At 37.6% G+C, this 27,491-nt stretch overlaps 1 protein-coding gene across 5 annotated transcripts in view; it reads right to left on the bottom strand.

Moving 5' to 3' along the window:
• PPP2R3B (protein phosphatase 2 regulatory subunit B''beta) overlaps positions 1–27,491 on the bottom strand; it is a 48,312-nt gene that overhangs the window by 6,168 nt on the left and 14,653 nt on the right. For 4 of the 5 annotated variants that reach the window (XM_042811112.1, XM_042811114.1, XM_042811113.1 and 1 more), the window contains 9 exons: positions 12,764–12,949; positions 10,988–11,091; positions 10,337–10,439; positions 9,033–9,107; positions 5,561–5,647; positions 4,989–5,145; positions 3,810–3,858; positions 2,805–2,894; positions 1,652–1,827 (listed from right to left, as the gene is read on the bottom strand). In XM_042811112.1, coding sequence (XP_042667046.1) covers positions 1,652–1,827; positions 2,805–2,894; positions 3,810–3,858; positions 4,989–5,145; positions 5,561–5,647; positions 9,033–9,107; positions 10,337–10,439; positions 10,988–11,091; positions 12,764–12,949 — 1,027 coding nt within the window. Of the gene's footprint in view, positions 1–1,651; positions 1,828–2,804; positions 2,895–3,809; positions 3,859–4,988; positions 5,146–5,560; positions 5,648–9,032; positions 9,108–10,336; positions 10,440–10,987; positions 11,092–12,763; positions 12,950–26,180; positions 26,482–27,491 lie in introns of those variants that run through there. The other variant, XM_042811115.1, reaches the window with a different exon arrangement.

Below are 27,491 nucleotides of genomic sequence, written 5' to 3'. Positions count from 1 at the left end.
CTCAAGAATTTGCTTTTTGGTACACAAGGCATCTTGTAACAAACTGTACCATATTGTACGATATTACCTTTTGTTTCAAATCTACCAACTGAAGCATCAATTGATGAAGCTAGTTTTGTGTTAGGAAAACAATAGAAGAGCTTTTCTTAATTCTTCTTTTCCACATCATTCAGGTTTCACGAAAACCCATCAAATCTTCACAATCTGTTTTTGCTTTCATTGTCCCATACAACTCTTTCCCCCAGCTAAGGCCTTTCACAACCTCCTTATACTATTATTATTACTCTTATACTACATAAGAGACATAAATCTCATCGATCTGAGACGCTATCAAAAATGTCTGTCTTTCAGAAGCATTTGGAAGGGACACCTTAAGTCTGGGATATTACTGTAGGCAACCATTTAATTTTTCTTAAGTGTTTATTTCACTTAATCTTTAATCCTCCCTCACCTTGAATTACACATGCTGATCTTGGGCTTAATTCCACGGATATCTAGAACTAAAGCTTCCAGCTGAAACATACATGTTACATCTTTTTCATTTACAATTTTATCACCTTTATGTGTTTTCACCTAGCAAATTCATATTAACTTTATTTAAATCATCAAGTGAAGCTTTGAGTTCTCTTGAGCAAATTTTGAGTTATTTCAATTCTCTTAGTATGTGAAACTTCACGTCTCCATAAAAGTCAAGTGCCCTTCTTTCAACAAAAGAAAGTTTCTGGTAAGTTTAATACTGGAAAGGAAGTGGGCAACAAGCAGAACTATTAATTTATACTCCAACCATAATTTTGTAGATAGTAAACAGAATAAGCCTCTTATGCACTACTGAAGTGACTCTTGAAATAACAGTAGGCTAAAGTCAACTCCTCATCTAAAAGAGTGCACAAATGCAAGACTTCAGCACAACATTATATTTGGTAATCAAAAGCACAGACGTTCAACAATTTCTTTTCACCATGAAAACAGCAGACATGAGCGTACGTGGTAGAGGTTACTACTCCTATCAAACACTTCAAGGACAAATATGCAAGTTCCACATTTACGGCGATCCAGAGTCTGTATAAGAATAGCAACCAGACTGCGTGCCAAATCCTTTTACACACTGAAGTTCACATTAAAAAGCATAGCCATAAAAAGGATTATCAGCGCTAAGTACGGACGTGTGTTCAGATGTTAGATTTAGATACGTGCCAACCTCAGTTGCGTTGAGTTCAAGAAATCCTTGAAAACTTGTTCATCCCAGCTACAAAAAAGTTTTATCAAACTTATGTGACCAATATCAGAAACAGCACATGGGGTAGAAGCCACGAACATGCAGTATGCTTCTCTTCAACAACGCAGCAATATGCAATATCACCTCAGCCAGATAGTGAAAAAGACCTCATCAAAAAGGTTTGAGAATAACATGGCTATTATCCATTAAAAGACTTCGAGGAATTTTTAAGCAGCATATTCAATGTTAGTACTGAAATGAATGCTTGCCCATCCTTGGAAGATTATTCAATTAATAAACACCACTTTTATGCACCAACAGACTTTTAGATAGATGACCATCCAAAGGCTTATTTTTGGTATGACCACTGTTAGTGGTTCTCTAGATCTTTATCCAGAAAAGCAGGAGTTACAGAATGGAAAAGGGTTTTACTACCTTCACATTGTGGCTTCACAAGATCCAGCATCTGGCACAAACAGTCTTCAAATGGCAAGGGTTCTATGGCCATGTTATCTAATTTTTGGCACTGTTCTTCATAAAAATACTCCAATTCATACATAGACAGAGCACCATCTCCATCAAGATCCATGCAGCGAAACCAGTATTCAATGCTGAAATTCAATAATTAACAGCAACAAGCAGTTTACACAAGCATGCAAGAATTTTCAGAATTTACAGTGCTTGTTTAATAGGCTATTCTACATACAGATGCAAAACTAGTTTTAAGACTACATTCCATAATGCCATGGAAGTCACTCAACACGAAAAACTGTCTTGATAACAGTTTTGGTATTTGTCCTTTCATGTAACATTATTTGCATCTGAAAAAGCACTTTTTAGTTGTGAGGGAGTGAGGAAGGAGAAAACTTAAACATGTGGCTTTACATAAAAGTCACAGAATGGCCTGGGTTGAAAGAGACCTCAAAGATCATCTTGTTTCAACCCCCCTGCTATGTGCAGGGTTGCCAACCACCAGACCAGGCTGCCCAGAGCCACATCCAGCCTGGCCTTGAATGCCTGCAGGGATGGGGCATCCACAGCCTCCTTGGGCAACCTGTTCCTGTGTGTCATCAGCCTCTGTGTGAAAAACTTCCTCCTGTATCTAAATCTAAACCTCCCCTATCTCAGTTTAAAACCATTCACCTTTTCTATCACTATCAAGCCATGTAAACAGTTGTCGATAGGAGTCAAATAAAAATATAATTTTGTATCAAAACAAGTTTTTTTTTCATATTGAGCAAGCCAGTAACATATCACGCAGTAAGTTTCTAACAAACATTCTACTACTAATGCTAGCTGTACAGTTCCAACACCACTGGTATCATGAAACAACTGTAGTTCCCTTTGTGTACGAGCTCGACTATAAGTAATCAACCTATAGCACATGAAGAAAAATAGTTATCTGCTTTGATATTAAAGACTTTTATGCAGCAATAATCAAAGACACTGAGAAACAAGAATGATGTAACCAACTGGGCCAGTATTCTACTCATCTTTTTAATTATTTAGTTTCTTAAGTTCCAGCTGAGCATCAGCGGTCTTTTGTATAAGCCAGTCTTTATTTCTGATAAAATAAATGCATTCTTACCTAGTTGGTGTCTTCTTGTCTTCTTCAGATATCAAAAACCAGACAAAATCAGCATAGCTAATTTTTCCATCTTTTTGTGCTTTTCTACCTCTTGACAATCAATGCAGAGGAAAAAAAAAAAAAGAATTTATGTTAAAACATCCAGACTTTACTAAACAAAGATTATTTTCCTTGGTGCTATTATCTGTTCATCTATCAAAAGATAGAGTGTTTGAAGGTGGCCTATCAGTGACTACGATCATTAAGAAAAAAAGACCTTACGAGTTCTGTTCTGTTGCTACTGCAATGGATATTTAAAGAGGAAGGTGGCAAAAGAACAAAAATGTGTACTAGAAGTGTTGTAAAAAAGAAGAAAAAAAAAAAAAGAAAAAGGAGACAGAACATTCATGAAGTATATGTGATAACAAAATGATTTTTCCTACTCATACCACAGAGCTCAGAACCCAAATACATTCTGACGACACAGAATCAACCTTTCTAGCAAAAAGTTAGGTAAGCAGGTCACAGCTTGTTATGTTCCACTCCTAATCCTTCCCTGCTCACACAGTTGTGTAATCTGTAGACATAACTGTCCACTTCATTTGTTATTCATTTCAGCTTTTGTTATTTCTGTTTACTGACCACATTCTAGACTTATTTTTACAACCCTGATGCAAGAACTTGTTGCAAATTTGATTGTGCGAGTAGTATTAAAAATCCCAAATCCCTTTGAAAGCTTCTCAGGATTTAAGGACATGAGAACACCACCAGCATTTCTTCCCCTCTTTATTCCCATCCTTGCTATGCCATATGATACTAAGCGATGAGCGCTTGTAGTAATAAAGAAAGACTGAAGATCCTTGGCTGAGCCAAAGCTTTCAAGAACGCTTGGGAGATTGCTCAGTATTAAATCCTGAAGTCCAGCATTTCATTTCAAGGGGACATCATTTAATCCTGAGGATAATGATACTCAATTTCGCAAGAAAATATATGAACTGTGTTTAGATCAGCATGCAAAATAATTACCTTGTTACTGCTCCTGAGAAGATCCTCTCTATCATTCTATTTGATATTGCTGTGAAAGAAAGATTTAAAATTGTATCAGTGGTGCACATGTTACTTTTACCACGTACTGTCTAGCTGAAAAGTTTATCAGAAACCTCATATATAAACATCTGTAAGAAGGATCACCTACAGTGCTCATTAATTCTTTTGAGCCTTGAACCAACCAACTTTGAATTCAGACGATGCAGAATCAGTAACACAGCAAAAGTAATAAAATTGGCTGATTAGTAAGATGGCATTTATTAGTTCTTTGACAAGTAAATCACGTTTTCGAGTGCCATTATAGTTTCAAGTGCCCTTGCTTTTTGGCAAATTGTGTGTGAATGTGTGTGTGTGTGTGTGTGTGTGTGTGTATTTATAAACAGTGTGCCTACTAGAGCAACCTCACAAATGAAATAATCCTGCCTCAGTGTCCTAAAATAAAGACTTCTACAGGCAAGCTCCCAAAAGCAATCAGAATGATGCTTATTCTTTTTAATCTGGGATAATATTCCATGGTCAGTTAGCATTTGAGTGAACTTTCCAGTCCTGAAGAGGACAATGATGACAAGGGACACAAACCATACAAAAAAAATAACAGCTTCATAAAAGGTAAAATGTTCATACAAGAACGTTTAAAATAGGGAGTGTGCAAGAATACAGAATCTTAGTGACTGTATATTTTGAATATAGAAAATAGAAAGCTACTAAATGATATTTAAAGAAAACATACTGCAGCTGAATAAACTAAAATAAGCAAAGTAACAACATATATTTGCCCTACTTTTTTCTCCTTCCATACCTTGCCATAAGTGTCATACTACTTTAACAATAACAGATTGTTTCCAAAACAATCCCCCACTGATAATACATCAAGACTTAAATTTCTAAGTGTGTAGACTTGATCTCAAGGGGTGAAAAGTGACCTATTTCCTCCTCTACTTCTTTGTCAGGATCAGAATTCAGAGTTTTCTTCCAATCTGGTATTCCTGGACACAAAGCAGGATCAGAGCTTACTTGTCCTGCTTTATTCCCCTAAGCAAGGAGGATCAGCTACAGGAACAGACTCCTGAACACTGGCCTTTGCAGTTAACCACTTGTTCAGTTGAAAGCTTGCAAGTAATTTAACACATGTAAAGAAAGATGCTTCATTTGTCATACCATGATCATTATGTCGAGCTAAATCCTTCCGATCAATATAGAGGTCATGGTCTGTATCCAGCTCCCAAAATTTGCAATAGATAACATAAAAATGTTCATATGAGAAGTACTCTGTCAGCTGGTTAATATCAGCTTCCTCTTCCAATAATGCCACATTCTATTATCAGAAGGATAAACAGAACACATTAAAGAATTTTTAAGACAGCTGCTGAATCATCTGAGTTCTGATAACCAGACTAATATTACTGTTACCTAACAGTATGTCAGTGGAAGAATCATGAGCTTCTGAGACGATGCGCATCACACAGCATGACAGCAAAGACTTAACAGACAAGGTTGAAAGCTAAAGTATCCACAGAAGAACGAGATCAGCTAGACTTTCACTAATCAGAGTTGCACATATGCAGAGCTACATAAAACGACATTTAAACATATTCTACAGTAGGAGAATTAATATAATCTAGTCCCTACTAGATTTTGCAAGAGAAGGAAATGCCTATCTTACTCCCTAAAGCATTTAGTTAGTGCTTGTTTTAAACTTGTGAAGACATCTTACAGAAGATGCTACATACCTGCAAAAAATTGCTTTTCCTGAGCTCATTGCAAGTGATTTTCCCAGACCAGGACCTATTTACTGTATAAAATATTCTCTGTATAACCTGCAAGAAAACAAAAAGGTGATCTCAGGCATGCCATCAGAACAAGCTCCTAAGCACTTGTGATCAAAAATGAGTCCTAGCTCAGCTGCATTACAGGACTCCATTTTCCACCCAAATGAACAGCTTACGAGTCTGTTGTTCCCACTACTAAAGAGAGAAGCATCAGTGTGCTACATCACATTATCAAGCTATTTCCAGCTATAGCTAAACTAATCCAGGTAGTGTACTGCAATGCTGCAGTACCCACATCCTACACAGTAAATGGGCAGAATTCCTGCATGCTATGCAGAAGATGTTTATCAACAATTTCACTGCCTTCCCATCTTCTATGATTATAGGCAATAAAGCTATTAATATATTTCATGGCTTCAGATTTAAGGGCCCGTATTTGCTATGAAAGTATTTCATAAATGAAGTGACAGAAATAGAATGGGGTCTGTTTAAAGAAGACCAGAGCACTGGGGGATACCATCACTTCTGATACCATAACCACAAACAGAAGAAACAAACATCTAACAAAAAGAACACTTCCTGCAGGTGGACAGATAATACATTTTTTCCATTTCATTCCATTTAAACCTAGATAAAAAACTGACAGTAGTTATAAAAAACAGCACAGAAGTGATTTCTGAGTAACAAAACTAGTAAGAATGACTTTTCTATGACATCAGCGATATTAAAATCAAAATCCTATTCATCCAACTGATTATCCATAGAATCTATTTAAATCAGTTGCACCCATAGGTCATTTTGATTGATTCAAGCATTTAACACAATTTGCTTGGTTTAATTCATGAACATTAGACTTTAAATCACCATTTTTCTGTATCTAAAATACTCATTTCAATTATTTTGACTTAAGCACACGAGCATCTCAAATAATTCATTCGCCAGTCACCAGACAAAAAACCTGAGTGTATTATGAGCTGTAATTGCTTAACTGGAGATGAACTGTACCCTGCTGATAAGCTAAATACTGAATGCTGTATATGTACAGCATTTTATTTGCAACAATAGTTACTAGCTAAAAGGCCATCTCTTAAGGAATTCCTTCCCTCCTCCAAACGAAAGGCCTTTTTATTTCAGTTTGTATTACTTCAGATGTAATTGCATTTTTATCAGTAGTGTAAAGAAACCAACCGTTCTGAAGTACAAATAGAAGAGCAGCTTTTTCCATGAAGTTTTTAAAATAAAGCTTAAGCTGCCTGTAAGCAGTAAGCTACAGCAAGCTCTGCAGCTCACACTTCGAACAAGAACAGCTGGTTCAATAGATCTAGAAAGGAGAATAGACTGGTCTGCTTTTGGAAGTTAATTAGCCCAATTCTAATTGTGATTTTAGGGAAGGCCCAGATTTTGGCTTACACTACAAAGCAATTTTTTCTAAAAAGGTTTTGCTTTAGCTTTGCAACTTGATCCATCTGCATGTCATTATCTCATCTGTTACACATTTAACTGGTCTAAAAATAAAAACAAAATTGAATGTTTGCTGGAGACAACTGGGAATAGGCATAAAAAATAGTTTTCTAAAGTGAATCAAAGCACAGTACAAGCCAACTGTTTAAGAACTGCCCTCCTTACTATGCTGCACAACAGTTTCTCATAAGGGAGAAGAAATTGTGGAATACAGAGATTACAATTTCAAGAGTTCACAGGCATACACACAACGTACTTGCAGATTGAATGCAGTATCACATTTGTCAGGACAACAGTTTTTAATGTATTTCAGCTTTCTCTTGGGCAGAGATGCACCAAACCTTACCTCTAGACTGACCCACCAACATAGACCCCTGCCTAGCAGGCAGAGCCAAATGCTTACCCTAGACTGACCAACCAACAAGATGCTCTCTTCATTAAAGAGTTAAAGGTTACGTAAGTATGAATACAAATATACAGAGAAACAGCAGAAAAATTGATCTTGCAACTGGCAATAATCAGAAGACATTAAATCTTCAGCTGTAATGCTTACAACATCATTTACATAAATCTTCACGTAGCAAGATTAAAGCTACCCTGAACATAAGGATAAAACACCTGATTTTGCCTCAGAGAAAAACCACCTACAGTTATATCAGTAGCAGCTTCCAAGACAATTCCAAGAATTTTAGAAGACCATGTAGCTCAATTTATCAATAGCAGTTACTCCATCCAGAAATAAGACACGAAATAATGGCAGAGAGTCCTCTTGTCATTTTTAACCTGCAGATTGGCATTTCAAATATTCTTACTGTATTCTTACCAATATTGATGTTTTTTCTGGCATTTTGATTACACATAGACTTCTCTTGCAGACTAAATGTTGTTAGTCAATTACTTGCAGCACTAATTTATTCAGCAGTGCTAGGCTCAGACCTACTAAAATAAGCTATTCATCCAAAGAAAAGTAACTGGAAATGGCAAAACCTTACCCTTCCTATAGCAAGCTTTCACAATTTTTAGAGCAGGCTTTGATACAAACCATAATCTGTTAATAAAGAAAACTACTCACTATCAGAACATTTCCCTTACTCACATTTGACAAGAAAGTTCTGGGAGCTCATGCAAGAATTAAGACAAGAAGCAAAATCTAAAGCACTACTTGATAGGGATCTACTTGATAGGCTGGCAGTCTCTCTATGTAGAATAGGAGAAACCAAAACCAAATACTTTAAAAAAAAAACCAAAAACAAAAACAAACCAAAAACAGATTTTCTACAATTTAGGTCTGGGTGGAACTATAAGCTGCATGTTGTTTGTCTTTTTTTGTTGTTGGGAAGATCTATTAAGCTAGTTTTCACATGCACAGAGAGTGAATGGAATGTCACTCTGTGGAATTTTAATCTTCTGAGACTTCACTGGAATTAGCTGCCTTGTTTGCAATTGAGAAAATGTAATGTCACTGATTTTTCCCTTGTGTACAGAAAGAGCACTTCATTCACATCACCATAGGAAGAGAGAAATGGAGCTTCCACATCCCTGGAGATGGATGTGGTAAACAGTCTCAGTATTATCATTATTTTACTTGACACTGAACATAATCATGTGAACACAGACCCTTCTTTCAAAATTTCATTTAATTAATCCCAGACTACAGTCAAGATTCCAATAGTCTATACTGACAATCAAGTCTTTAAGATAACAATCTGTTCTTTATTTAAATGTTCATTAACTCGTTTTACACTTCTACAATTTGGTGTTTCTCATCCTTGTATTAAGTTCAACAGTTTCTACTATGATACTCCAGAAATTAATTTTCTTTGCAATATTTCTAGTCATGCTGACATGAAGACTGGCAGCATACTTAACTTTTCCCCCCAAAGGACAAAGATGCTTATACATTTTGTCTAATTTTAGTCATTTTCATACTTAGTTGTCCAAAAAATAGCTTTTCCAAATAAAAAACACTTACTGTGGTAATGTACCGAGAATGAAACTCAGATGCTTCTTTTAAAAATGACAGGCCAGGATGGCTATTTACCACATCCTACACAAAGGAATAACAATATCATGAGCAGCATCCATTAGTGTCTATACAGAACAATGAACACACATTAGCAGACATCCTCTTCCTTAACTAAAAAACAGTTCAAATGAACTACAACAATTAATAACTTCATTTGAAGTACACTGTATGCACACTGTTGACACTCAAAAAATAAAATTATCTTTTAAAAGCCATACAAACAGATGATTTCCCATATTTCAGATGGACAGAAGATTTTGAATAAATTGGTCAGGTGAATACTACTGATGACTGCAGTGCTTGTAATTCTGCGTCTGATGATGATTCACTCAAGTCAATTTAGGTTCTAGAAATAAATATCTTTTTGTGCTCTTTGAGAGAAATTGCCTTAGGTCTTGAATACAGAAAAGCAGTTTGCCCTCCAAAGGCCCTCCTTAAGCACAAAGGCTGCTCTGAAAGTAATGCCTCCTATTTATTTCCATGGCGTTGCTGTAACAGGTACAAAGAGCACAATAACACTGTCTGATAGAGCAAATTCTCAGCTAACAAACACTGTTTTCAGCACAGTCAGCACCATTAGCTGTGCATTTTTGCCAGCAATGAACATGAGCCTGCATACTGTGCTTCCAAAAATAAAAATAAAAAAAAAATATCTGCATGGCTATCTGGAACATGGCTTGACTTTCATATCACTGTTGTTACTGCTGAAACACACCACCCACTGCCTCACTGTGCTCACTATCTGGTCTCCTTAAATGTTCAGTAAGTGTCAATGAATGGCATTTTTTCTCAAAAGAGGAATTCAGTGACACACATTTGCTTCATGTGTAATTCCATGTTTATTTTGTCTGGCTGCCCATCTGCTGCCATCAGTGGCACAGCAACAAAATATAACAGAATACCATGGGAAGTTTCAACCTCTACTGCTATCCTTCCAATCCACCTCTGACATTGTGGACTAACATAATATAACATGAGACATTGCTTTCAGAACAGCCCTTGTAATTTCAACTGCCTTTCAAAACCCTAAAGGTTGTCTGATACTCCTGTAAGCAAGATCCATACATCTTACTGTAGGTCTTAAAAGATCTCACTTGTGTGGACCACACAAAGCAAGTTTACACTAAAATATTATTAATAAGCTTTAATGAAGACCATGAAAATGTGCAGTTAGCTCAAAAAAGAAAAAAAATTAAATAAAATTCATAATTTAGTTGTGTTTAGTAGAGCTAGTTCTTATTGCAATTTACTTGTAAAAAAGGAATGAAGTCTTCTTGCACTAAGTAGTTGCATCCAGGGTTCATTAGAAGATGAACAAACTTTGCAGCATCATCATAGCAGGTCTGAAGTATTCTGAAATATAAATGCATGCATTTACTACTGTACACAGAAAATTGTTGATACTACTTTGTATGGGAATCCTCTGAGAAAGGCCTATGAAACAGCAACCACAACATTTAACTCAAAAGTTAATCACACATGGCAAATTAAGCTATAGGGGAAGTCATCAAGCAGTATCATCTTGTAGGTGGGTACTCCACACAATTGCTTACATGAGAAGACATTTTCCAGTTAGAACTAGAATGTAAGCTAGAAAGATGTAGTTCTGCTCAGAACTGACACCTGCAAGTTACGCCCATGGTTTTCACTTTTCCCATAAATAGCCAGCCATTTATCAAACAATATTTCAAAATCTTTGATCGTAACAAGTAAAGATTTGTTTGCTTGTTTTAGAAGGGGTGATATGCTTACATTTTCTCACGTACAAGTTTGATGTCAACAGTTGATTACAGGAAATTCTTTTCTTTCCCTTTATACACTGGATCTCATTCAGAGCTTAAAATACACATTTCAATTAAAGAAATAAAAATACAGTATCTCTGAGAAAGTAATCTACTTACTTCCGCCACATTGCAACAAATTTATGAACTGACACGTATCCCGTTCGTTCACCTCCAGCACAGTAAAACAAAGGACCTTTCCAGTAGAGCGGGCAATCACAAGCCTATAATTAGAGTATACATCAAGTCAACTCATTGATTTTTTATCCGAGGGCTACTCCCTCATTTATAAATCTCTCAAATTAAGTTTTACAAGCATTAAGAAAAAACATTAAGGCGACACCATGGGAAAAACCTTTTAGTAACACTGAACATATCTGTAGGGGAATAAAAGCATTTATGATCTATAATAAACACAGATTATTTATTTATTTTTAAACTGTTTCTGAAACCAGGTGCAACCTTCCAAAATAAGTAGTTTAAAACAACTGCTTTAGGCCAAAGTTCAGTAGAAGAAAGTAAAATATAAGGCAATCCTGCAGCATTCCTAATAGCTGAATGCAGTTACATGTTCATGCTCCAAGCAGCTGAATGGAGTCCATGCTAATAAGCTCTGCTAACGGGCTGGATATGTTTAAGCTGTGTTACTGTTTATGCTGTCTCAAACTCAAGTTCTGGATGACAGCTAGCATGCATTTGTCTGCCTCAGAAGATATCTCAACTCATCTTGCACATGCAGGCAAACTTTTTTATCCCATTTTCAGTAGCAGGTCAGCTGCACTGAGCATCATTTGTATGCTTCACAATACTTACTGGGTATGCCCTCCACAATATAAGAATTCCTATGTAACTACAGTGTTGCTTCTGTGTCTGGTTCAAGCTTCGTCTGTCCTAAAGCTATGTGCCTTTACCTAAAACTAACTGTGACTTGGAGCAGTCAGATGTGCTAACATTTGAAATTCTCATTTGGAACTCACATAAAACTCAGTATTGCAAGATGTGAAAGGTCACTGGAGAAAAAGAACAGATACTTTTCACGCAACACTTTAACTAGCATTTAAAAATGCACATTTTAAAAGTTTGACAAAATTTCCTTGGTCTGAGAGGCTGTACCCTATCCTTCAGTAGGATGCCTTTCATCACTGAATTGTAGTTGATTGGGCTCTTCCAGCCCTCTTGCGGAAGCATCACATCTACATGGAAAGGAGCTGTGAAACCCTGTGGTTCAGCTTGGCAGTTAAACACTTCCAGTGAGGTAAACTGGGAGTTCATCACTTAATTCTGGTCTATATAAAAATTTATTTCTATTTTTCTAAACCCTGGATTTGAAATACAAAGTGACAAGAACAGGAATGAGAACCAAAGGCTCCCGACCAAGATCAATATTTCAAAAGCTAAAATGTAATGCTAAATCAATTAGTTATTGTGCATTACATAACACATGAACAATCTTACCTACTTCCTAATTCGGTATTTCGTCACTCTGCAGTAACTATAAAATAACTCTTCAATTACGACTGAAGAGTTAAGCTCTCAAGTTGCTAAACCATTCTGTATTTCAGCACCTTTAAAATGGATGCTCACGACACTGTCAAAGCCTTTGAAAGATTTTATACCAAGGACAGTAACATTTTCATCACACAACTAATATCATGTAGGTCAGAAATCAACAGGCATATCAATCTACGAACACGTTTGGTTCTGTGGTTCATTTCATTCCGTAAGCATAATGTAAGGGCATTTTGAGACATGGTTAATACAAGGATTTCCACACAACTGTCTTACTAGCACTACTTAATAGGAGATAAGTACACATAATGCAAGGAAAAGCAGAGAATTCATGTGTTCTTTCCATGGATGTACAGTATTGAAAGCAGTTAGCTAACAAACTCTCACCTTTGCAACTTTCCCCATGTCATCTAAAGTTGCCCTCTCGTTTGGAAACTGTGAGAAAGTTTTCTCAATTTTGGCAATCACAGCATCTATGTTTACTTTTTCCTTAGGACATCCTCGAGGAAAATAGAAAGTTGGAATGGTTTGACTAAGCGATGGTGGCAAAGTTTCTTCCTTCTTTGTCTGAACCTAAATAGATAAAAACACATTTGACAGTCAGGTACAATGAAGTCACATATATAATAGGCATCCTCAGATAACTTGATTCTCCTGGTATTATCTGTTACAACACACCTTCAAAGAGATTTTTGATGACAGGCTGAATAAGCTATTTAAGAACGAGAGCACACTGGAAAAATTCAGGACTGTTTCCAACTACTGTCATTTAGAAAGATTTCTGGTACATTAAAAAGTTAGACAATTTCAACCTTCAACCTATCAAGTTTCAAGATTAATACACTAGACAGCTTTTCAAAAACATCTGAAATACTCAGGTTATCAGTTTCAGAAGAAAAACGTTCAGTTCTAGTTTAGCAGACAGGACATGAAAGAATTTTCTTTTGAAATACTTCTAGTTTTACATCTTCTAAGTTCAGAAATAAGCCTGTCTACTTTGTTACAATCACCCTGCTTAGTGCAGCTCCGGAGCAGATGCATTTTTTTCACCCTATAAATGGTTGATTTTTCGTAAGTGAAGTAAATGAGACCGAAGGCTTTATTTTTTTTGTGCGTACTGTACACAACTGTGCCATATGAGCCTTGAAATGTTTTTCCTCAAGAATTTGTAATACATCACACTACTAAAAATAAGTTATCAATAACAAGCAAAATTATTTCAACTAATTTAACTCCAGTAAAGATGAGCTTACTTTGTACATAGGTGCCACAAAAAGAAAGTCCAATAACACAGAGAAGCAAAGATAGCAAGCACGATAACGTGATTAAACCAAGCCTTTAGCCTCAAGGCCATTTCCAAATGTAAAAACAAGGGTTAATGCTATACGATAGCTTATTTTAGGGAAAACATGCTGAAGATCCTGACTTACATTTCATTTCCAAGCAAAGTTGAAGGGAAAAAAATAAAAAGATAACTCAAAGAACCCTTGTTTTACTTCATACCATCTTTGCAAAGGGCCTGTAAAGATGCTCACCCTTCAGGCAGTGAAAGAAATAAGTACTTATGGAGAACGGTTTTTAATTTTCAGGGTTCCAACCCAGAAGCTTTTAATGAAAAATAACATGTGCTAAAAAAGTCTGAATTAACCTTTCCCCTCCTCTAAGCTAGCGCTCCTGTTTCCAGTTGCTGAAGTTCCTCAACTGAGTTACAAGTTTCACTGCCTAAAGGAAAATCATACCTCGAAGCTGAGAAAACTAGAGTCAGACAGCATCTATCACTTTCTAAGAATCCAGCAAATTACAATTTCTGATACTTCATCATTAGTTTAGAGTCTTACTTAACAAAACTTCCATTTAGAACAAAAGTGCCATGAGGTATCAAAAATCCTTTCTAACTGTAGATTCCCAAATCTGGGAGGGAATTAAGACAGCAAAATTTTAACCTTCAAAGCACTGTTACCTTCACCACCACAAATAGCATAAGTGATTGGGTTAATACCTTGTTTAGGTCTAGGAATCCAGCTCTGCACATCAGCACTTTTAGTGCGGCTGTTGCAGCTTCCCGATGCAAAGGCAGACTAAAGACTTTCTCCTTGGATTGGTACTATGGAGTCACATAGCTAACATGCTCTCAAGCAATTAAATCTTCTACTTAGCAATTCCCAAGTCTTCTGTTTGCTCCAGAGAGCAAAGTTACTTTATTTCCCCCTTCTCCCCATTTACCCGAGCTGCTCCCCCCCCAGAATTGCTCAAGTTGCTACAGAGGAGCAAGTGTTAATGTGCCTGCTGAGTGAGACAGTCCCATCTGAGCTGAGGACAGGTGTCCATTACAGGCTGCTAATGTGCCCTTCGTGTTTCAGGTAACATGAGGTAAATCAGTATTTTGAGAAAACCTAGGACAGACAGGAAAGGCATTTCAAAATCCATAACTATGAAAGCTTAGAGCTTTAGATCAAAAGAGAAGTTTCTTTTAAAAGGAAAAGCAGGGGCAGAGAAAAAACTAAATAGGAAAAGGTCCCAGGAGGAGGAAAGTTATCAACAGAACTATTTGTCCTTTTGAAATTCTGTATTCTTTTAAGAAACTAATCATTTACTTCAGGTATCTTGGTTTACAACATAATAAATTACTTCCATTAGACCACGTTAAAAGCTGCTCTTACATGCATGTGGAAATCTCAGTGTAGGAGTTGCAGTAAGAACTATTCTAGTATGTGCAGCTCACTTGGACATTAAGTGAGAGTTACACAGTGGAGGTTTTTATTTATGTTAATCTCTTTGCCCATTGTAAATACGTGCCAGATAGTGATTATGAAGAAGAAGATAAGGAACAGATTCAGAACAGAAGATAGAAGTATGTGCAGAAATTTGTTTTTCCTAAGATTCAAGAGTTATGTTTAGGTCTCGTTTTGAATTCAGCTTGTTTAGTTAATACCTAATATTTAATCAGTAATTAATCTGTAAAACTGTATATATTATCTTCAGTTGAAGTATATACACACTGCCCTTGCAAAGTAAAACCCCTCTTTCTATTTTGAAGAATATTGTCCATTGCTACATGCTGGTTTCTCAAAGTAGGTAAGAGGAGGTAGGTAAGAGGAGAAATCATAAAAATGTTTCATTTGCTTTAGAAAGTCTAAGATCTGCTTTTTGGAAGATCGATTTGGTGTCTGCATACAGGCATCTCATGAGAATACCATCTAGAGGACAATGCAAACTGACACAGAATATTCCCTGTGCCCTCCAGCAGCCAGCTCAGAGCACAGCTCTCACACAGTATCTGCCATGTGGATGTTCTCAGCACACTAACACTTCCTAAATGGCACTAGCAACTTGCTACTGGACAACCAAACTGTGCTGTTAACATCAGTCAACACAGGGATAAGTGCCTGCACCAAAGAAAGAAACAGGTCATCCAAAACGAGCTGCTCCAGCTAATGCACTACAAAGCTAGCATTACACCTCCTCCCTCTCCTCGCCTTCCCAAGAAGGGCCAAGGATTCTTCTCTTCCCTCAGCCTGAGCTCCGCTGAGGACTGAAAGGCTTCCAGCGCAGCTGAGACTGCTCTGCTGCGTGCACTTAACGAGGGAAAGTGTGAAGGGCTCTAAGTGCCACTGCTTTCTAGAATTTCAGCTAGATTCTTCTGTAGATGTGAAGGGAGACAACTGTTATTTCAGGGCAGCTAAAATGCTTAGTTGCGTGAGATTGAGCTCTTTGAAAATGAATTACAACTAGCCAGGGAATTTCTCCATTAGCAATAACTGCTAGAAGTTTCCTAATGGAGAATCTTTGAACTGAAAATCTGCAGCAAGTTATTCTTTTTATGAAACTAATCCACTTCCGTGGTCACTTTAATGCTTGAAAACCTACCCATATTCTCTTATGGCTTTGAGTTAAAAGCTTCAATACTAGTACTGGTAAGCTAAACTGCCATAAGAGACCAGTTTGGTAAGTTTCACTGTAACCTGCCATGGCACATGAGCTGTAATATCCTTCCTCATAGATAATGAGCTCAAGATAAAACTGTATAAGCTTGCAAATAACTCACCCAAGCAAATGTCTGCTGAAGCCTCAGACTCAAAGGTGCATTCACCTTTTCAATAAGCGTATCAGAGTCCAGAATCTGTAATTGTGTTATAAAGTTGCCACTGCAGTTAAAGTTTTATGCTTGAAGATGAAAAGTGTGGGTTCCCCCCTAAAATTTCTATACAGTGCAAAAATTAGGTAAGATTTGTCTATAAAGAGAATTTAAGAAAAGCTTTAGAACACTATCAGTTTTCATTCCTAACCTACACCACCTTAAGAACTGTCCAGTTATCCAATGCTTATTTGCCTCGACTTTCACAAAGTAAAAATTTATATCCTATTAGCATCATTGCTCCTGTTTTATTTTGCAACTCCCAAGATCCTTTATCAGTTGTTATAAGTGCAAGCAAAAGAAAACATCATAATTACAATGGAGTAATATGTTAGTAATCGGACCAGAGAACATGGATAGCCTTCACTCCAACTGAGAGAAGTTCTGTCTCCTTGTTTGTCCTCTTGCATCTACCAAGAGATGAGAAGCACTCAGCAGTTAACTTGGCTCTAAGCAAAAATGAAGACAGAAGGCTTTTAAAATGAGATATCATTTTTCCTCTCGCCTTAATGATAGAGATGGCACTGCAATGGAGCCTTCAGTGACTGTACATATTTCCAAAGGTAGGCAAGTTGAGTGAAACACTGCCTAAAGTGCTACTGAAAAAGGAAGTAAATACTGGTAATAAAGGATACCTTTACTTACCAAATAAGTAGAAGTTTGGTTCAAGACCTAAGTTTTTAACTGGGGAAGTTACCAAAAAAGAGCAGAACGTTGCAGCTAATTGTGTTGTGCATAAACAGTTCTAGCTCTTCCGTAGACTGAATCTTCTATTATTGCATATTACGTTGCATGCAAGCATTACCTGGGTATAACAGAGTGCATAATGAGGTAGAAAGACTTTCTGCAGAGGTGCACCATTTGGCTCTTTAAATTTTAACTTCGCCATAACCCTCACTTAGAACTATGAAGCAGCCAGCAAGAAAATCAGGACCACTGAAGAGGTTCCCTTCTCCAATTGATACGACAGCAAGCAGAAGTCAAGATGAAGACCCAAAGGGCAATGTGAACTTAAATTATAAAACAAACAAAAATAAAATTGATAGCATAAGCTTTATGAAAAGTCACCCACTTAAAAATCAGAGTAAATTATTACAGAATACAGGTGTGCTGTGATCTATCAAAACTACAAGGTAACAGCGGATGTAAAAAACAGTTACCTGTAAGAAAGCTGGAAAGGATTAAGCACCTCACCAGCCTTCCTGCCTCCCCATCCTTCCACAGAGGTCTGATGAATAAAGTTTCAGGAATATTTCTGCTTTAAGTTACTACCTCTTCGATTACACAGTGAAACTCTGCATTTCCTTCTAGACAAGCAAGTGACAAGATCAGTAAGTTTTATGGAACGTAAATTGTGAAAACACCAGATTTAAGGCTCACACTACTGTAAAATCAGTTCAGACCCATCTGCTAGGAAAGCATTAATTTCAGCAGTCTGTTCCAAACTCCCAAATATTTTGGGACAGTAAAGTTCCTTCAAAGATCTGCTTCAGGACAGATAAGTCAACTTACGCTCCAAGGACAAGCCCAGGAAAACTTATTTTCTGTAACATCAGCTCGCTTGATCTTGTAATAGACATTTGGATTTCCAATTATCTGTTTTGAAGCAGTGATGTTTTTCCCCTGTTCTAGCCAAACCATACTGACAGATTTATAATTCCAAGAACTCACTGGCTGTATCACTTCCCATTCAGCCTCATATGCTTAACAAGAGAATCCTTTGACAATTTAAAGCTTTCAAAACTTTTTTCTCCTCAGTCAGACTCTCTGCAAAATCTAGCTGCTGCTCTGAAAAATAGCTTGCAAACAGTAATTTAGTCTGAAAGCTTACTAATGAAGTTTCACAGCATGGCATTAAGGCAAGCCAATCCACAGTACACCTCCACCTCCTGTATCTAGAGCTTATTGACCTCTGTGCTCGTACCAGTGGTAGCAGTGGAGCCCTGAGGCACCAAGATTGCTGAAAAGCAACCTTACACTATTTGTTCTCATCCGGTTTCCCCACAGTTGGTTCCACTTAGAAGCATCGTGATTGTAACTTCATAAAGATAAGAGGAACACTATGGTGATTTGGTTTGAAATAAGCCTACGTTACTCTTAAAACTGTGCTAAGATTACATTTTATTTTATTTTAACATAATCAGAAATCTAAAATGTGCATGAATGGCCAAGCTTAGAAACATATCTACAGAGACTGAGCCTATGCCAAAAATGGGTGTCAGGCAGTACGTGCAAAAAACAAGTGCTTTAGTCCCAGTTGCTTCTTCCAAGCCTTCGGTTATTATCTGGCAGCTGTTTTTGGACACGCTATAAAAACTAATTTTATCATACATGCTCTTCTTTCCACGGTAAGAGATAAACATCTATTAATTTTAGCCCTGACAGAGTTTTAAATTGGCTTGCTTTTGCTGTTAGCCTCAACTCAGATCAGTCCCCTGATCCAGTTTGGCCTGTAGTCACTTGAAATTAGTGTTACAGTGAGTGAAATGCAACAGAAAAAGGAATACACTTTTCCATAATGCCATACACTGTTAGGAAGAAAAAAAAAAAGTACTTTAAGCTACACTGCTTCTGATTTTATGCCTATGGATCCCATGAATCAATATAAGGGAACAACTGTTCAGTAACCCACCCAGCACAGTCTGTGTTGCAGTTCTTGGTTCACCTTGAAATTCGCCCTGGCAAATACTTCGGGTGTCTCCTGATGGTGTGCCACGTTTTGCACTCTCTCATTATTACAGATTGACTGTTATCGTTCTCATCTGATTTATGCATGTTCTTGGCAGCTGACCCTCAAGACTATTTCTATAAAAAAAAGATACGGTCTTCTGGCTTTGTCATTCAGTGCAAACGAGAGCCCCTAATTTTAAAGTGACTTTACTCCAACAACTGAGCCATCTATCACAGTCCCATTTTGGCAGAACTGAAGTGGTCTGTAGTTTCTGGAATTGACACCTTCTGGAATTTACACTAGTAAATATTACGTCTAAGGAAGACTCTAAACTTACACTGCAACTTGCAGTTGCAAGTATGGAATTAGAACTAGAGTATCACATCCTAAAAAAATACATGCAATTTCTTATTTGCTGTAAGTGCACACAACCAGAGACGTGGAGATATGAATCTACATTAATTTTATGATTTAGCATTAGAAAATCCATCTTATTAATAAACTAGAATAATATTTATTTTCTCGCTGAAATAACGTTGGTGTGGCAGTCTGTGCTTTTGAGGAAAAAAAGATGTTAACTGCTTGCTAGATTAATCAAATTTCTCCCCTTTTTCAGTCTCAAGATAGCAGAGTAACAAGCACTTCAGCTATTTATCACATCATAGCTAGAGAAAGAAGTTTGAGTGAAATTGCCATGGCAAGCACCACTGCTGCATAGGCTTAGAAGTCTTAACTAAAGCTTAAAAAAATATTGCTCCAAAACCTTCTTGTAGCTGCAGAACTATCAGTAATTCTTTTCTCCTTTGATTTATCAAGCACACTTCAGCAGTCAACACAAGCCCCATGAGAAAGCCACTGAAAAGAAATCTGTTAAAGTCTTTTTGCAGAGCATGCAGTGTCCTGACCATCTACACAGGTTTACTTGGGATAGCATGTTAATTCTCATGTAGGAGGAGGTAGTAGGTAGTGGAATCCAGGAAAAGTTTCCACCTAGAGCTATGAAATACATTCCATACATAACACCTTGTGTAATAAAAATACATTCAGTGGGAAGCATGCCACCTCAGACAAGATGTATTACATCTACATACGCAGAAGTAGTGTGGAATAAGCAAGCACAGGGGAAGTTTTCAAATGACCAAAAGATAATTTTACTTAGTATCTCCATCACAGGTACATTAACACCACTTTTCTGCAGGATACCTAACCATTAAGGCACATGCTTGCCAGTCTCCTTGCTTTCAGTACTGTAGACAGTGTACTAACAGATTTCTTACCTGAGTTCTGCAACTGTGATTTTGGAAATTAAAGGACAATCCTGATTTGGTAGCAATTTGGTATAGCTGAAGCCAAGTAATGCAGTCCTGCTACTGCAAACACATTATTGCTGTAGAAACTCCTCCAAGAATGGCTGCCTTTGTCTGTTTTTTTGCATAGTTACATAGAATTTCAGCAATAAAAAAGTCACTCAGATAGAAAAAGTATCATGATTCATTCAATGCCTTGGGATGGGGCACAGGTGGAACAGCAGAAGGAAGAGGTAGTTATCTTCTCCCCCAAAAGCCACAAGCACATGAACAGAATGTATCTCACACATCTGTGAGAAATTCGCTTTATTTGCTGACAGAACTTTTACCAAAGCCTTTGGATGTGGTAGAATCCTTTAAGAGTTCGCTGTGACTGACCAACGGAAACACATTTTGCCTCCTCTGCCAATTCTGAAAATGAAAATGGTACTGATTATAGAATGGGGAGAAGGGAGAAAAAAAGCATCAAAAAAATCCAAGTAAAGAAAGGCAACCTCTACTATATTTTCTGCTAAGTCAGTAGTACGAGAGTGCTAATGGCTGTGAATTGTTGTCAGGCACTCTCCATTTTATGAACTATGTCAAATGAAGTATCCAAGTCAATAATGTACCCAATTTTTCATATAGTTGCAGCTTTCTCAGAAAATACTTTGATCACAGGTTAGATCAGTATTCCTATTTCTTAACTGGCACATTCTGTCACCTCTACTGTTTTCAGGAGACTAGCTGGTAAGACCCTCCTAATACATAATCATATTGATTGTACACAGCTAGCAGATCACACTGGGACTCACTACCTGCAAAGGAGTCATGACTGACTAAACATCATTTTAATGGGGGAAAAACTGACAGTCAGTTACCTCAGGCAATTCTAACATTTGTCTATGGAAAACAGCCCTCGACAGGACAGGCCATCAGTTCAACATCACAAGTAACAAATAGGGCTAAGACAGACATATGCTTAATTTGTAAACTCTGCAGCCTTCCATGTTTACCACAAATTTCAGTCACTCAATGCAACTGAGCTTAGGAAAAACAAATCTACTAAAGAAAATTATCAAATAAGCTCAGCCTCATTGCAGAGCTGCAGTCAGTAATTGCAGTAAGTGTCCTGTTAGCTTCTGTCTGGCAATGCTCCAACCAATTCTGACTCAGATGACTGTGAAAGCAATCACATCTCCCTCTGATCATATAAAAGTTGAAAGATATTTTACAGAAGTGTAACAACTGTTTCAGGCTTTCTAGGAAACAAAGTAGTACCACTGACAGAGGACACATACTGTTAGCAATGTTAGTGATAATAAAGGTAAAGGTATGCTAAAATGGAGAAAAAGCAGTGGAACTTTTATTCCAAGAGGAAGAAGTACATGAGAACTCCTCAATCTCTGAATTGTTGGGTGAGGATTTATCTGCAGAAGATACAGGCATTTACACTTCTTTGTCACACTGCAAGTCAGGTAAGCTGTAAGCACCATATTGGCTTTTCTACAGAAGCAATACACATCTGCATAAATTCAGTGCCAGCCACAAGCAGGTAAGGAAGGTGCTGCCACAGTGGAGCCAGTACATTCGAAGCTTGTACTAGGAGTCTCTATTGCAAAAGTGGGAGAAAACCATCAGTTTGCTTACAGCCTCCTCTGAACAGCTAAAGCTTAAGGCCTGGCAAGCCATTAGTGATGCACCATTTATGGGAAACCTCTCATCTTAACAAGGCAGCCTCTGTGGGCAGCTTGGATGTTTTCATTCTGTCTTAAATGTTGGCATCTGCTGTAATAAATTGGCATTACATCAACAAACTAACATCACGCATAGCTATCAGCTAGAGTCAGACTCCTATTTCCCATCCCCCTCCCCAAACACTTTTTATTTTGCTCCTTCATCCACCTCCCAAAAGCTGCTCATGGGTTTCCAAATGAAGGTTATGGTAGAAAAGGACCCTGGAAAACTGGCTTGCTAGAGAACTCTAATACGTAAGTGACTTCTATGACTACGGATGAAAAACCAACTGCCTCAATGAAGCTTCTCAAAATTTACTTTCTCTCAGAAGTTGGAACATTCTCTTAATCTCTGGAAGAATCAGTGCACAGCGGCACAACCACACATCAGCACAGCACACGTTAACACCTACAGGCTCTGCAGTTGTTGTCATTGTAAACGTGCCACAGCAGTCTAAAGAACACAGTGCTAACAGAGGAGTGCAAAAGCAAACAAGAGGCACTAACATCTAATTTCACACAGGAGGAAATCTAATCTTGTAGGCACAGTGGAGAAGTTGAAATATCTCACATAGAGCTGACATAAATAGCACATGTAAGCAGCATTTGGTATCATTAACAGGTGGCCACAGAACCAAAGGCTGCCATTTCCACACTGAGGTGTGACGCATTCAGCTATGGGGATCACCAAGCAGTGACAGCAGCTGAAGGCATAATGCAGTTAGAATATCAGAGAACATGCCAACATTGGTCCTGGAACTGAACTTTAAAGGATTACTTCAAGATTCAGGGCAATTTTTCAGTTTTTGAATCATCACATTCAGCATGAATTTATTTGTTTTTTTAAAAAGCCCAGTTTTCACATTAAAACTTACCTGATTTACAACACAGCAGTATGAGATTAAGTAAAAAAAAAACTAAAAAACAAACCAACTGATTTTCCTAGTTTACCTAACACTAAGGCACACGTATGTAAGCCCGTTACTGCACAAAGATATATTTTATTCTGCTAATATTTTGTTTTCAACTTCAGATGTATTTTCCTCAAATAGCCTGGGTAATGATCCTGCTTACATTCCAGCTCTGACAGGTAGGGATGTCACCAGCTGTTGGCTAAAACACCCAGCTCTGCTACCAGCTGGTAATAAGCCTTTCAGTTCACATCTTTAAGTTGCCAGTCCACTTGACATAGTGATAGTTTCCCTCCAAAGTTTCAGAGAAATTGATGAGCAAGATGGACACAGCATCTCTTCAAGTGCTGCATTTTCAGTTCACTATATTCTGGAGATATAAAATTGTCTGAAAATGGTCATTCTTACAACCAATGTGAGAAGATGAATTCACATTCAATTTAGTTCTGTTCAAAATCAACTACTCAAAAACTCAGTTCCCCAAAACACAGAGCACTCCAACGGCTGTATGTTGTTTTTACCTTGTTCTTGAAGAACTGATTTTCCCAAAAAGCCCTATTTTGCTCAGTTTTATCAATTTCCATCAATAAATGCAACCCCTGGGAAGCAGCTTGTTGCATCGCTTTCCAAAGCTACCCATCTCACCATTGGTTGTCTATTTAAAGATGCACGTACAGCTCAGTTTGCTACACTCTTTTTCCAACAGGCAGAGGACTATCCACAAATAACCTATATGGCTCTATGCAAAAAATACTGCCTTGGGATTCGTGGAGTATGTGCAAGACCCACAGTCACTCCAAAACAGCTCAGAGCAGATGTGGAGCCACACATTCCATCTCACCATCCACCACCATTACTCTTTAAGAGGTTTGCTCCTACAGCACTAAACATCCTCACAAGAATCTGACATTTGTCTAATGATTTGCCAAAACTTCACTGATGGGAATGCTACAGAGGTATAGTAAGAGTACAGAAAAACAGGTTGACCTTCATTTCTGCTTGATTTTACTTCAGATACATGAACTGTCTGTTCTGCCTGAAAGCCAACACTGGAGTAGCATAGGAAACTAAACTCTTACGGCAATGAAACTCAGCAACTGAGAAAAAAATAAGTTGTTCTACAAGAAGTCTAAGCAATTTTTCATTTCAACATGAAATTTCTTTAAAGATTATGTAGTAGAAGATGAACAACTGCTCTTTGAAATGCACTTGACTCATGAGGCACAATTTGAAATTAATATTAGTTACAAGTAAACAAACTTCCCACACCAACAGTTAACAACACTTTTTTTTTTTTTTCAAAAGGTACTTCCAAAAAGTTCTCCTTAACACTATGAAGTAGAAGGAAAGTACCATTTAATGAGGTACCTCAAATGAAATATATCAAATTGAGCAAAGAAAGATGCAAGAATTAATTTTACACTCCTATTAAGCCTGTTGTACCCACACAATATTGTCCGTAATACAATTCAGTGGCCAAAGGTACATTATTCCACAATTACCATTCACTAAGAAAGTGCAAAACTAGTTCAAAATGAGAAATGATCATTCATTGCTGCAGCATATAAAAATAGAAAAAAAAATACAGACTAGACAAGGTGTTTTGTTAAGGATTTGGTTGCTTTTAGACATGCATTATCCTACTATCCTGAAATCATTCCAAGTTCAACACAAAAAAGCCTTGTAAAAGCTCAAGCAATCCAACCATCATTCGATGAAAGACAGATCGAGTTAAGGGGCACCACTCCTGGTAATAACAGCATTTGTTTACAGCAGGATGCCATGACTGGACTAAGCTCGCCTTGAACTCTGAGGTTCCTAAATATTAACTGCTATCTTTTGGGAAAGTAAGGATGTAATTCTCATTTCTCTTGGTAGTTTCTAATGTTCATCATAAAAACTTCAAGTAGCAAAACACTTTCATTCACAAACTTATGTTGAATGGCATAAAACAGAGGGGGTCAGCACTTGAACTCTGCTTTCAGCAAAGGAATAAAAGTTGCTTATAAAACTCAGTTGAAAGAAAATTGAAATAGCAACATAGCAGATACCAGCCTAACACCTTTTTACCATCATGGGGCTCCACGGCCCTCTCTTGAAGGTCACCTGAAAGGGACACTAGTGCACTGAATACAAAATTAAGTAGCAAGCTATATTTAGAATGATTGGAAAAGCCACAAATCCAAAGAAATGTGATTTTTACTTGAATGCTAAACTTCCCTTATTTAAAAAGGAGTATAAAACAAATGTCATGCATGCTGTCACAGATGTACCTTTTAGTACATGAATTAGAAGTGAAGGTGAAGTGAGGACAAAATTCACATACCACCAAAACACAAGTTAGGTGGTGGTTGAGGAAATATCAACTTTCCAATAAAGCAGCTGAAAGCTTTTGCCCCTCTCCTAGGAAAAAAAAAAAAAATCTCTTTGAAACATTCACTCTGTAAGTTTTCCTACTATGTATGCATTTCAAATGCTTCTATTTTCAATTATGAGCTCACTTTAAAATGGTGGATTTAACTCACTGTTGCAAAACAGCAGAGAGGCACATATTGCCACACAGCCAGTACAACTCATCTCTCTCAAACTCAAATGAAGTAAACAATATAAGGGATTTCAGGGTCATCATGTAAGTAAGAAAGCACCTTTCAACATGTTCTGCTTGAGTTAGTACAGTTACAGCCAATTTTATATGCCCAGTTTCAGCAAAAGGAAAAAAGCAAAAAAGGTAAATTAAAACCCCAGGAAAAAAAAAATGCATGCAGATTATAGAAAGCAGTCTGTAGAAGTCTAGTGGCATTAAGCACACCAGCGTCCAGCTGCATGCACCTCTGTGCAAACATCACACTTTATCTACACTACACGATTCAGTAAGCCCTCCTGTCTTCTGTTTGTTTGCAGAGAACCACCTGCATAGTCTTCTAAAACACAGGAGATCATCGATATGAAACCCACTGAAACACTGCTAGTTGAGCAAGAATTTTCATATATTTCCTGAAATTTGTGTGGCTGAAGAAGTACAATTAATTACAATAACTTAATTGCATAAGATCTGAAAGACAAACCTGGACCTGCTGAAAAGCTTTCAGTCTCTTCTTGAATCTAGAAGGCAAAACAAAATCACATCCTCGAGCTAGCAGCGCCAACTCCTTCCTCAGATCAGGATCTTGCCGCAAAGAAATTTCCTTTATCCTCATGCTTTCGGATTTCATATAATGTCTCTGTGTGCCAGTCCAGGCACTTGAATCCCAGTAAATAGCAGAGCTGTTGTATTATCACACAGTGCCACTTAAAGCAGCAGCTGCGTCTGAGTTCCGTGATATTATAAGAGAGTCAGCTCAACTTCGCCTGCTCCATACATTAAAGGGAACTTGGCTGGAATCACAAAAACAGATTGGAAAGTCACTTTGGGGGCCTGCCCTTTCATACAAGCATTCCAAAGTCTAAACGGGATAGTATGGAAAAAACCAAACCTGTTTGGAGCAGCATCTATAAAAGCAGCTTCCAATTTTAAAAAAGCAAGCCCTGGAGGAATGTGAAGAGGCCAGCCGTGGTCATGTCGTAGCTTCCTCCTCCTCCTCCCATCCCCCTCAGCTTTTCCTTCTGTCACAAAACACTCACTGTCTAGCTTCAATGAAGTACCTCACCGAAGGCTTACTAAACAGCAGTTCAACTCTTTCCAAGCTCTTCAGCCCTTAAGCAGGAATCCTATTACATCAGAAGAAAAAGGAAAGTGACAACAGAAAAAGCTGCAAACTCTCACGGAGTGGCTCAGCTAGCTTCATGAAACATTTTATGCATTCATCTAGACGTCAGTTATTGTATCACAAGATTCTGATCACCCAAATGCCACGGCAGAAGATACCAGCAGCACAGAGGCAAATGTTTTTGCAGAAAGAGTACATTAGAAATACCAATGATGCAACAAAATCTGAGCAAAGCTGACAGGAGACACTTTTCTTGCTCAAATAGGAGCTTTTACAAACATCAGTATCTACGTGTTACACTGCACGTCTATCAAATTTCAGAAGCACTAAAGTTAGAGTTAGGTACCATTACATTCTCTTTTCAGTTAAATGAATCTCAAATGCATTTTATGAGGAATAATGCAATCTTTCAGACCACAGCAATCTCCTTCCCAGAAGCAGAAATGTGATTAGTTTTTGCAGAAATTCAACTGACAATTCAGAGTATCCTATCCATCCTCTTCTACAACCTGATGCATATTAGATAACTGAAAGTTTTCACGTTATAAAATCAATTTGTAAATACTCATAGCCCCTTAAATTCTCTTTACTCTCAAAATTGCCTGTTTGATACCTCTGACCAGTCATGCAAAAGCAAAGCTACTGAACGGCAAGACAGAGCCAGTCATG

This window comes from Centrocercus urophasianus, unplaced genomic scaffold (genome assembly GCF_019232065.1).
Source record: "Centrocercus urophasianus isolate 14NV4802_14NV808 unplaced genomic scaffold, USGS_Curo_1.0 seq_12, whole genome shotgun sequence".
In the NCBI taxonomy this organism is placed as follows: domain Eukaryota; kingdom Metazoa; phylum Chordata; class Aves; order Galliformes; family Phasianidae; genus Centrocercus; species Centrocercus urophasianus.
This window is presented reverse-complemented; position numbering and strand designations above follow the sequence as displayed.